Raw genomic sequence first — 13,606 nt, 5'->3', positions numbered from 1 at the left:
GAGTTATCGTCTGACAACCACCTGGTGGACGGACGGACCGACCGACCGACAGACCGACATGAGCAAAGCAATATACCCCCTCTTCTTTGAAGGGGGGCATAAAAAAAGAGACATCCTTCAGACACAAAATACCTTAAAAGCAAAAAGTGTCGTCCCTCATTAGCCTGTGTGGACAGCACAGGCTAATCTGGGATGACACTTTATGCACATTGCATTCAGCCCAATTTGTTCAGAACAAGACTCTATTGATTTATTAACTGTATAAACATAAGCCGAGAGCCTGCATGGCCTCACATCTACACAGCAGATCATTACATGTCACTAACAGTTGTGCTATTTCTACAACAAACAATATTTACCATAATACTGATAGTATATATCCTCGGTCTAATACCAATGGGATAAATGCATGTACATAGAGTGTTGTCCGAGATAAGCCTGTGCGGTCTTCATTTCCGCTTACAGTTAATTTTGGTTAAAAAGATACTTCCTTTAAGCGAAAAGTTTTATGACAAAAGAAAATGTCATTCCTGGACCAAGACACTACACACATGGATTAAGCCCCATTTTCCCAGAACAAGGATTCAATGTTTCCAGACTGTTGATAAACATTTCTCATTTTTACAACATTTGATCTAGCCCAATATCATGGCTACCAGGTATTGAACAGACTGATAGGCATGGCAATAAAATCTTGTAATATGAGAATAGGTATTTGATTCTCTGAAAATACTTTTGCAATTTTATAAAACATGAAATCATTGAGAAAATTTATAGGGCAAAAAAGATACTTATGCTTGAGAGAGAGACATCGCTCTAAGACCCTGCACAACCTTACACCTACGCAGCAGATACATTTCACTAACATTGTGCTAGTTCTACAACCAACAACAGACAACATTTACCATATTACGATAGTATGAGGTTATTGGATGGTATGATCAATTCTTCCATGATGCTTCATGTACAAAGTCTTCAATAGACGCTCTCAACTAGCTTATTAGTCTATTATTTTTAGTGGTATACAGGTGTCAGAACTCAGAAAATTAGCATCATTTTCAAAAGTGCTAATTATATCATTTTAAATGAAAATCAATAAGTTTCTCAAACAGTCATTTAACTCAAATAACCAGTTGCAAAATGGTATCAGCCCTCTGACATTTCCTGTCAAATCTGGAAATGACTCCAATATTGCAATACCTTGTGTTTGGTAATTAATTTAAAACAAAGTTGGATTCCCATTAGACCACAAGGGAAACCCTCCATCACAAACTGGGCTGAAATTCTCAGTTGCAATCATCCTAATCACTCCAAAAAGTTAATGAATATAATTAATTTTTATATGTATTGCTCCGACAAATTAAATTGATAGAAACTGAAGTAGCATTATTTTACACTTAATAGATTTCTTGCAAATATAAGTGTTTCACATTTTAAGATTAACTGTAAAGGCATTAATGTTTATCACACAATTAAATAATGCAACAACATTTATAGTGTTTTTCATGTTTAACCAACATAATTCCCATTAATACACTGCATAGCTTTATAATTTATTAAGGAATAAAGGGCAGTAGGAGTTTAATGGTTGTTTTGAAGTCGATATCCATGGGATTCAATCCGTTCACAGTGTTCATTTAATTAACCATTTACCAGTTAGATACGTATGTTCACGCATTCGTTGTCCGTTAGAAAGTTATATTTAATTTAAGACCTTTCTTACTACATTCAAGTTTTTAAGGCTTTATCTCCAAACCTTAGTTACTGATGAGCAGCAAACAGCATAAAACCTGACTGAACAGGCTTTTATGCTATTTTCACTTGGCTTCTGAGAGGGAAAGGGTTAAGTGCCATAGCTACATTTAAGAGTATAAGAAAGAAATTGCATTGTGTCTTGATGAAAAACCTTTACACAAAATTAGAAATGTTTAAAGGTTGTTTTAAAGTTGATATCCATGGGGTTCAATTTCGTTTACAGTGTTTAAATTAACAAATTATTTGACACATAGCTAAATTGATAGACTCATATATCAATAATATATTGAGAGTTGGGCCCACAATTATCACATGCCATAGTTCCTAACATTACAAATTTTCGTTATTTTTATTTTAAAGTGACAATTGTTTACATATATAGTAAACCCATTTGAACTTAAAATAATTTTTGCATAAATATATCGCAAGAAGCTACAAAGTGCACCGAGGAACTTTTAGCACCATTAATTTGCAGTCATTAAAAAAGATAAGCAGGAAAAAATTATATGAAATGCAAAATATTCAATGCCATAGCAATTATACAATTCCAGACAAGCCTGTTTAATTGTCTCTTCTTAAAGAAAATCAACTCTAGACGGAAAATGTCATCACTGAATAGTCTGTGTGGACTTCGAAGGCTTATCTAGGATGGCACTTTAAAGACACATGAGCTTTGACCAGTTTTCCCAGAAATAGACTCAAACAAGGGCTGTTTGTAAAACATGCATGCCCCCCATATGGGCTGTCAGTTGTAGTGGAAGCCATTGTGTGAATAAGTTTTTTAGTCACTGTGACCTTGACCTTTGACCGAGTGACCTGAAAATCAATAGGGGTCATCTGCCAGACATGATCAACGTACCTATGAAGTTTCATGATCCTGGACCTAATTTTTCTTGAGTTATCATCCGGAAACTATTTTACTATTTCGAGTCACTGTGACCTTTGACCTAGTGACCTGAAAATCAATAGGGGTCATCTGCCAGTAATGATCAATGTACCTATGAAGTTTCATGATCCTAGGCGTAAGCATTCTTGAGTTATCATCCGGAAACCATTTTACTATTTCGAGTCACTGTGACCTTGACCTTTGACCTAGTGACCTGAAAATCAATAGGGGTCATCTGCCAGTCATTATCAATGTTCCTATGAAGTTTCATGATCCTAGGCGTAAGCATTCTTGAGTTATCATCCGGAAACCATTTTACTCTTTCGAGTCACTTTGACCTTGACCTTTGACCTAGTGACCTGAAAATCAATAGGGGTAATCTGCCAGTCATGATCAATGTACCTATGAAGTTTCATGATCCTAGGCGTGAGCATTCTTGAGTTATCATCCGGAAACCATTTTACTATTTCGAGTCACTGTGACCTTGACCTTTGACCTAGTGACCTGAAAATCAATAGGGGTCATCTGCCAGTCATGATCAATCTACCAATCAAGTTTCATGATCCTAGGCCTAAGCATTCATGAGTTATCATCCGGAAACCATTTAACTATTTCGAGTCACTGTGACCTTGACCTTTAACCTAGTGACCTGAAAATCAATACTGGTCATCTGCCAGTCATGATCAATCTACCTAAGAAGTTTCATGATCCTAGGCCTAAGTGTTCTTGAGTTATCATCCGGAAACCATCTGGTGGACGGACCGACGGACGGACAGACCGACGGACCGACATGTGCAAAACAATATACCCCCTCTTCTTTGAAGGGGGGCATAAAAATAACCCCCCACCATTTTGTTTTTCAGCACATCTGCAGCAGACGCGGGACCCACACTGGAGATTCCTGCAGCCAGAGGTCTCATATTGTTTATTCTTAGAAAGAAGCTTCAGAATTCTTTGGAGAGTACAGGCGCAAGCGAACGGATAAAAATATGCGTAAAGTGTTGTCCCAGATAAGCCAATGCAGTCCTCCTGTTTGGAATTTATTCTTTAAACTATCTACTGGTATCTTCTAAAGGAAAAACCAGTCTAGGCGGAAAGTTTCGTACCTGGAACAACACTTTCCGCACATGAAATAAGCCCAGTTTTCTGAGACAAGGCTAACAAAAATCAACCCAACCTTTCTGTGCTATTCGGCACATCTGCAGCAAACGCGGGACCCACACTGCAGATTCCTGCAGCCCGAGGCCTCCTCCGGGTACGGCCCATCCTGGATGTTGTCACAGTAGAACAGATGGGCGGGGTTGAGCTGGGGGGCGGAGTCTACCAGGTCACTGACCGCCCCACCCCCGACGTTCAGGCAACCGGATAGGTCGAGGTAGGTCAGGTGGGGAAGACCGCCTCCATAAGTCAGGGAACTGGAATACAGAGAAGAGACACCATGGTTAGGAAGTGCTTGTAAAGTACTGAGCCTCGTTCTGGGAAAACAGTGCTTAATGCATATGTGGAAAATGGCGTCCCTGATAAGCCTATGAAGTCTGCCCAGGCTAATATGGGGCAACAGTTCCTGTTTTTACTTGATTTTTGCTAAGAGACTTCTTTATAATGTAAAATAAGTTTTAAAAGTGAAATTGTCAGAAATCGCGCAGACTGGTCAAGAGGTACGCTGTCTGCAAAAGCCATACAAACTGAAAGTATCCTGGTCTCAATGGTTGACCAGGTACCAGACTGCAAGGATAAAACCATACAAAGTATCCTGGTCTCAATGGTTGACCGGGTACCAGACTGTGAGGATAAAGCCATGCAAAGTATCCTGGTCTCAATGGTTGACCGGGTACCAGACTGCAAGGATAAAGCCATACAAAGTATCCTGGTCTCAATGGTTGACCGGTTACCAGACTGCAAGGATAAAGCCATGCAAAGTATCCTGGTCTCAATGGTTGACCGGGTACCAGACTGTGAGGATCAAGCCATGCAAAGTATCCTGGTTTCAATGGTTGACCGGGTACCAGACTGCAAGGATAAAGCCATGCAAAGTATCCTGGTCTCAATGGTGGACTGGGTACCAGACCGAAAGGATAAAGCCATGCAAAATATCCTGGTTTTAATGGTGGACAGGGTACCAGACTGCAAGGATAAAGCCATGCAAAGTACCATTATCGTGGTCTCAATGGTGGACATGGTACCAGACTGCAAGGATAAAGCCATGCAAAGTATCCTGGTCTCAATGGTGGACATGGTACCAGACTGCAAGGATAAAGCCATGCAAAGTATCCTGGTCTCAATGGTTGACCGAGTACCAGAATGCAAAGCTTAAGCCACGCAAAGTATCCTGGTCTCAAGGGTGGACATGGTACCAAACTGCGAGGATAAAGCCATGCAAAGTATCCTGGTCTCAATGGTGGACAGGGTACCAGACTGCAAGGATAAAGCCATGCAAAGTATCCTGGTCTAAATGGTGGACAGGGTACCAGACTGCAAGGATAAAGCCATGCAAAGTATCCTGGTCTCAATGGTGGACAGGGTACCAGACTGCAAGGATAAAGCCATGCAAAGTATCCTGGTCTGGAGTTAGGCTGTGTATGGCATAATACCCATTGTCACATGCTGCTGCTCATACGTTTTTTTCTATATGAATGGTCAGCGAAAACACTATATACACTGTTTATAAAAACAATTCTATACAAATTAGAATTTTTATTTCACTATTTAGCAAAATAGGAAAAATAGTTGAATGTTATATGCTTACAGACTACCGGTATCTTAATACAGTCATAAAGAAGAGCTGATCATGTTTAATTGATTGCTACCATGGAGTTATATTCAAAACATCTGCACGCAACAAGAATTTATTTCTTGTAGGTTGCCACTTTGAAACCGAGATATTGGCCTCATTAATTACTTGTAACATAAAAGAGCTACAATTCAATTTTTCCAACCTATGGCTGACCTATTTGCTGGATTAATTACGCCACCAACTTTGCACTGAGACTCTTTTCATGTAGCAATTGCTTATAATTCTGAACACTTCCTTGGAAGCAGTTATTAAGAAATATACATGTACAAATTCCAAGAGTTCAATCACTGTCAGAAGATCAATATACCGGCTCTCTTTAATATTAATGGTATAGCAACTAATTAAGATGATAGATACAGGTGAACTGTGAACAATGGTGTTTTTTGTTGTTGTTTTTTTTATACCACATTTATATAGCGCCCTTTTCATACTCGAGATGTGTGTTCAAAGGCGCTTTACATTTTTCCCTGATCACTGGGTCATAAGTCGTCTGTTAACATCTTGTGATGTGGCAGCATGTTATATAATTTCCATGTACATTGCTAATGAGACCACAAAACCTTGCCTGCCTTTTTAGGGGATGAAGTTGCTCTTGACTAGACTGCATGATTGCGTAGGCTGGATGGAGCTACCCTGGCCTCGTGTGGCATAAGAACCATTTTCAAAAACACCAGGCTCATATGTACTCATATTTACAGGATTTTTTTATTTATTTAAAGATAAAACTGAACAACAAAGAATGGAAACTGCTTCAGGAAATTCTCAATGATTATAATAACACATTTAAAGAATTTGATTAAGACGTCATTGGAAACCAGACTGAACAGTATACTGACAAAATACACATGAAAGATAAGAAGTAACTGAAGCTCCACAACAATTTAAATGTCAAAAGCAGGTACAAAGACCTTTTTTCTAAACAAATTTAACAAACTCAGGCCATCCATTTTGATATAAAAATTGTGAAACTGCGTAAGGCTGAAAGCCTGTTAATGGATTTTGAAACATAACCTCTTTTTTTTTAAATTGCAGTACTTTAATACTGCATTCAGATGGTTCATTAGGTAATTTTATGTAATTTGGTTTTAAACAGTGTGTCAACAATACACCTCCATTGAGTATTGAATTATAATAAAATGGAATTAAATTGAAGGGAATATTGAAAAGCTTATAAGAACATTTTAATTGTCTGTTGATTTAGCTATTCTGTCTGATTAAATATGTATGATAGCATCGAAAAATCCGGGCTATATAATTCTGTATCTGATCTAATGAATTGATTCCCCAATTAAAAGAATTAGGACCTTACATTCAATAATGTAGACCCATTGTAAGGAAGCATAAACGTCTACGGTTTATCAAATTAATTAGCATGTACACTCAATACATGTGCCAATTGCTTTGATACATTGATTAAAAAGAACCTATTTTTGCCTGGGAATTTTTTTAATCTGTACAGATGTTTGAGTATTGAATAGGTTTATTTTTTAACCAATATTTTTATTAGATACAAGAGAGATTTGGACTTGATGAAAAATAAATGATAGGAAAATTGCCGATTAGGAATTAAATGGAAAATAATATTTTCAAAGAAACAAATAAGTTAAAATAATAAAAATAGACTGCCAGAAACAGATGCCCCAACATTCCACTTATGTCTCAAAACTCCACTAATGTCGAAAAAATTCTGATAAAAAAATATCAAGAGGAAGCAGTTCATATGATGTTTAAGAGGGCAAATCTGTATGGCCCAATCTAAAAGAGGGAGGAAGCATTCAAATTATGAACATTATAACATTAACTCTCTCTCTACATCCCTCTCCCTCCCCTCTCCCTCAAAATTCCCCCCCTCTCTCTCTCCCTCCCTCTCTCTCTCTCTCCACGTCTCTGTCCCTCTCCATCTCTCTCTCTCCCACCCCCTCTCTCTCCCCATCCATCTCTCTCTCCCTCCCCCTCTATCTCTCTCCCCCTCCCCGTTCAAGTCTCTCTCCCCCTCAATCTCTCTACCCCTCTCCTCGACCCCACCCCCCTCATCTCTCTCTATCCCCCCCCCTCAATCTCTTAACCCTCTAATTCTCTCTCCTCCCCCTCTTATACAGATCTCTCCCGTCCATCTCTCTATCTCCCCATCTCCTCCACGTCTGCCTTCCATCCATCTCTCTCTACCCTCCATTCTCTCTCCCCCTCCATGTCTCTATCTCCACTCAATCTCTCACGTCCCCTCCATCTCTTTCCCACTTTCATTTGCTCTCCAACCCTCTTGGTTCATGTCTTCTACCCCTCATCTCTCCAACCCCACCTCTCAGTTAATGTCTTCTCCCCCCCATCCTCTCTCTATCCTTCATCTCTCTCTATCTCTCTCTCTATCTCTCTCTCTCTCTCCTTCTCTCCACGTCTCTCTCTCCCTCAATCTCTCACTCCCTCCCCACTCCATCTCTTTCTCCCCCTTTCCATTTGCTCTCAACCCTCTCTGAATTCATGTCTCCTCTCCCCCTCCATCTCCCCCCCCCTCTCTGTTAATGTCTCTCTCCCCCTCCATCTCTCTCTCTCTCTCTCCCTCTCTCTCCACGTCTCTCTCATCCTCCATCTCTCTCCCCCTCTCTCCACCTCCATCTCTCTCTCTTCCTTCCCCTCTCTCTCCACATCTCTCTTCCCATTTGCTCTACAACCCTCTCTGTTCATGTCTCTCTCCCCCTCCATCTCTCTCCCCCCTCTCCCTTAAATGTCTCTCTCCCTCTCTCTCTCTCTCTCTCTCTCTCTCTCCACGTCTCTCTTATATTCCATCTCTCTCCCTTTCTCTCAACCTCCATCTCTCTCTCTCCCCTCTCCCTCCACGTCTCTCTCCCCTTCCATCTCTCTCTCTCCCCCTCTCTCTCCACATCTCTCTCCCCCTCTCCCTCCATGTCTCTCTCCCATTCCATCTCCCTTTCTCTCCCTCCCCTCTCTCTCCACGTCTCTTTTCCCCTCCATCTTTCTCTCTCCCCAATGAATGTTTTACTTGCAAGGGCACTAAAATCAACAGTATTCACATTAGCAGTGCTAGTGTGTGTGTGTTTTCATTTAAATTTGGGTCCTTCTGGAGAGACCCATTTCCATTGGTAAAAAGTGAAAACAAATGTGATGGGACATTCAATTCCCAATTGAATTTTGTTTCCACAGGTCTCAACATTTAATTCATCTTCTATCCAAGTAAAACCCTAGTTAATGTAACCATGAAATCACTTTTACTTTAACAAAAACACTAATTTTCCAATTTTAGTAAAAAATTTCCAAATCAAAAGGGACCGGGCCCCATTCCCAAAATAGTGAAAAAAACACTGTAATCACTAAAATATTGCTCTCAAAATAGTATTCAGATTAAATATAGAAAAGTTCTAAGCTGTATGCTTCTTTTAATAAATATAGAGTGGTATTAAGGTCAACATTTTACTTCAATTTAACTAACTTTGTTCTTATTTTAACATAATATTTTAATAATACTTGAATTATAAAAATCATTGTGGCATTATAAATAAACTTTTGTGATGATTTACTTTAGTTAGTTGTGTTTTGTAACTTTCACTTTTTGTTACAAATTGTAACCGGACCGGGGGAAATCTATGCCCTTGTTATTAATGGCACAACATAACTCGCTTTCTGCGTTTACTCTTTTATTCATTTATAGTTCACATCATTTTCAACAAATTCCATCTTCATATATTACATTCTTAAGCATTCCTTCTTAACTCTATTAAATTCTTATCAGATCTTCTTTAACAAATTCCATCCTCATATTTCCAACTGTCTCTCTAACTTGTAACTGACTTTCTAACTTTTTCTTACCGACCTCCACTTCCTTCTTTCATAAACTAACTTGTCACTCTTTTTGAAACCCTCTCATCCCTAATACCAAGTCACACCCACACATCTCACTGACCAATCCTATCTCTCATTCATCCATCGATCATACAGATCCTTAATGCCAAGTCACACCCACACATCTCACTGACCAATCATATCTATCTCTCATCCAACATACAGTACCTTACTTCCTTACTTCTATAAGACTGTAATTAATTAGCACCTAGTCTAAGAATCTTTAGTCACAGTCATTATTTATAGCTAGAACTGATAAGCATACAGTCAGCACACAGTCTGCATATTGAGTGTGAATTTAACATGAGAAGACTTCCAAGACTGTAACTAACACAATGTAATCAATATCAAGTTAAACATGTGGTTCCAAGCAACCTTCTACTGCAATTCAGTGGACAAAGAAATCATATTAAAACATATTCACAGAAATCAATTCAATATCTTTAAAACTGTAATTATTGTATTGTATGAATTTATAATGTACTTAATCAAAAATCAAATAATAATATTTGTAACTCTGTGACACATCCTCACTCTCCCAAACAATTTGCTCCGCAAATTAACAAAGCAAAGCTATATGAAAATCACAATTATTCAAGGTAAATTACATAAACAAATAAAGTCATTGTTTATAATATACAAACATACTCACAGAAGTTATTTCTTGAATTTCAAAGTTCATCAATAGGCGAAGTCATACATTAAAATTGAACATTCTTTAGTACATATATTTACAACAACAAATCAATAATCATTCAAATGTCTGTCAAAGTAATGTCATTAAAATCATACGACAAAGAAAAAATATTCAAACATATTTGTCACTTCATATGAACATTTTTCACTTTTCACTTTTACACAGTTTGTAAGTACAACCACCCTATTGGTTGCAAGCATAATAGTGCCATTTTTTTTTTTTTTTTTTTTTTTAGCCATGATAAAACATTATTTTCTTAATTGATTGAGACAACATAATTTATTTTAAACAATGTATATATAGCAAGGCCACACACATTCTTGTATTAAAGACTTTCCCAGTTTGAACTCATTACATTCATCATTACAGTACCCTTATTAATTCTGTAACCATCTATAGGTTTACCTAAATTAAGAATTATGATATGCCATAATGGTCATATTGTAATTAAGACCTACATCATCATATTTCTCCATTGCGCCTATATATATGTCTACCTACATACATCATGAAAATGGGCCTTCATTAAGTCGGTGATCACCCTTTGTACACCTTGATCATATATACACCTTGTATATATCTTCTAACCTTATAGATATCAATGGTTAACAGAACCCCATATTACACAAGTAACTTAAATAATATTGTTGAAAATATAAAAGTACAGCATTAGTTTACTTATAAAAACTAGTACCATATTTCCCATTCCCCCCAAAAATAATCAAATTATGTGCGCACGAATTTTGAATTTACACACAGTACATAGTAATATAATTATAAAACTTAACTTAGACATTTAGCCCAACATTACAGGTTAATTGCTATGGTAAGGTAGCTTATTTGGTAAGTAACTGGCTTTTGAATTGTCTTTCTACTTCAAGTGCCTGCTTCATTGGAGAAGTGTTCACCCCAGTACATTTCTTATATTGACATCAGTTAACATTGTAAAAACATGCTACATTGAATATGTGTACATTATTTTAACTGATTTTACTTTATGATTGGAACACCTAAAGGAGGTTCACAATTCAATAACACTCTGACAGCATCTCAATTGCTGTTATTGTAGTAAAATTATGGATTGTCAACGTTTAAACAACTTTAAACCATATTCACACAAAAAGACTTAACAAATGTAATTTCATTTAACACAAAAAAATTTGTATATACATGTATTAGGTAAATTGAGATTTAAGAATAACAATTTATGTAAAAATTTCATTTTTGATTTTGTTTGGTAACATAAAATTACTTTCTATAAACAAATAAAATTGGTCTAAAACTGATAAACAAAAAGTCTCCGATCCTAGCTGTCTGGTCTGAAACCTGTCGGGTTATTGGACTGCCAGTGCCATAAGTCTTCACACATCTTTGCAAGATCAAGTTTTAACGCCCATCCAAGTTCCTTCTCAGCTAAAGAGGCATCAGCGTAACAAGAAGCTATATCACCTTCACGACGACCGGCTATCTGGTAAGGCACACGTTTTCCAGAAGCAGTTTCAAAGGCTTTGGCCATGTCAATCACAGAAAAACCTTTCCCTGTTCCCAAGTTAAACACCTTGCAGCCACAGTCCTTCTTGAGGTACTTCAAGGCAGCCACATGTCCCTGAGCCAGGTCCACTACATAGATGTAATCACGCACCTCTGTTCCATCAGGTGTATCATAGTTGTCTCCATACACTGTGAGCTCCTTAAGCCTTCTTACGGCCACCTGGGATACGTAGGGCATCAGTTTGCTGGGGACTCCTTGAGGGTCTTCCCCTAACTTGCCAGACACATGGGCCCCCACTGGGTTGAAGTAGCGCAGCAGCACACCATTCGATTGATTTTCTGCAGTGCAAATATCTTTAATGATTTCCTCAATGAAGTATTTGGTCTTCCCATAGAGGTTGGTGCAGCCCCCTACAGGGTGTTTCTCATCCATGGGCAGGTAAGTGGGTGAGCCGTACACAGCGGCAGAACTGGAGAAGATCATGTTGTACACACCGAACTCCTTCATCACCTCAAGAAGACTGATTGTTGCGCCTATATTTGTCTTGTAATAGAGAAGAGGTTTGTTACAGGACTCCTCTACTGTCTTCAGGCCAGCAAAGTGCATCACACAGAGGATCTTGTGCTTTTTGAATAGATCCCTGAGGGCATCCTTGTCCAACATGTCGATACTGAATGTGGGCACCTGCTTGCCTGTGATTTCATTCACCCGCCTCATGCTGTCCATGCCTGCATTTGCGAGGTTGTCCATGACAACCACATCATACCCAGCCTCTATATGTTCCACATCTGTGTTGGTCCAAACCTACCCGTATTCTCCACCATTATGTAACCGGACCGGGGGAAATCTATGCCCTTGTTATTAATGGCACAACATAACTCGCTTTCTGCGTTTACTCTTTTATTCATTTATAGTTCACATCATTTTCAACAAATTCCATCTTCATATATTACATTCTTAAGCATTCCTTCTTAACTCTATTAAATTCTTATCAGATCTTCTTTAACAAATTCCATCCTCCTATTTCCAACTGTCTCTCTAACTTGTAACTGACTTTCTAACTTTTTCTTACCGACCTCCACTTCCTTCTTTCATAAACTAACTTGTCACTCTTTTTGAAACCCTCTCATCCCTAATACCAAGTCACACCCACACATCTCACTGACCAATCCTATCTCTCATTCATCCATCGATCATACAGATCCTTAATGCCAAGTCACCCCCACACATCTCACTGACCAATCATATCTATCTCTCATCCAACATACAGTACCTTACTTCCTTACTTCTATAAGACTGTAATTAATTAGCACCTAGTCTAAGAATCTTTAGTCACAGTCATTATTTATAGCTAGAACTGATAAGCATACAGTCAGCACACAGTCTGCATATTGAGTGTGAATTTAACATGAGAAGACTTCCAAGACTGTAACTAACACAATGTAATCAATATCAAGTTAAACATGTGGTTCCAAGCAACCTTCTACTGCAATTCAGTAGACAAAGAAATCATATTCAAACATATTCACAGAAATCAATTCAATATCTTTAAAACTGTAATTATTGTATTGTATGAATTTATAATGTACTTAATCAAAAATCAAATAATAATATAATAATATTTGTAACTCTGTGACAAAATCACTTTGGGTCAAATGCTTAATTGGTAACTCAATACTAGTACGCTTAACATTGCTCTTATTATGTATTTTATGTTAACTTTTATTTAATTATATAAACATATATAAACCCACCTTTGGTTTAACCCTTTAAGCGCTGGAACCGAATTTTGAAGGCCTTTGCAAACAGTTTGGATCCAGATGAGACGCCACAGAACGTGGCGTCTCATCAGGATCCAAACTGTTTGCTATTCTGATAGTATTCTTTCAAAAAAATTGAAGAAAATGCTAATTTTAGAAATTCAGCAGACGACATTATAGCAGACGACAAATTACCCAGCATGCTAAGGGTTAAGGTACACTTTATCCAGAAAACATCAAAAATTCTTGTTTGAACTAAAAAAAAATCTGAATGGATTTTTTTTTTAAATATATTTGGAAAATATGTCAATGTCTTACATATTTACATCTATGCCAACTGACAGCCCCATTCAATTATTTCAGCCAT

General features: G+C 37.9%; 1 protein-coding gene across 1 annotated transcript in view; it reads right to left on the bottom strand.

The window, feature by feature from the left end:
• LOC127857076 (F-box/LRR-repeat protein 5-like) overlaps window positions 1-13,606 on the bottom strand; it is a 61,394-nt gene that overhangs the window by 12,993 nt on the left and 34,795 nt on the right. The window contains exon 9 of the mRNA XM_052393411.1: window positions 3,819-4,056. Within this exon, the coding sequence (XP_052249371.1) occupies window positions 3,828-4,056 (229 nt within the window). The 3' untranslated portion in view covers window positions 3,819-3,827. The remainder of the gene's footprint in view (window positions 1-3,818; window positions 4,057-13,606) is intronic.

The sequence above is a fragment of the Dreissena polymorpha genome, chromosome 1, assembly GCF_020536995.1.
Source record: "Dreissena polymorpha isolate Duluth1 chromosome 1, UMN_Dpol_1.0, whole genome shotgun sequence".
NCBI classification, from domain to species: domain Eukaryota; kingdom Metazoa; phylum Mollusca; class Bivalvia; order Myida; family Dreissenidae; genus Dreissena; species Dreissena polymorpha.
Note: the sequence above shows the minus strand (reverse complement) of the source record. Positions and strands in the feature narration are given on the sequence as shown.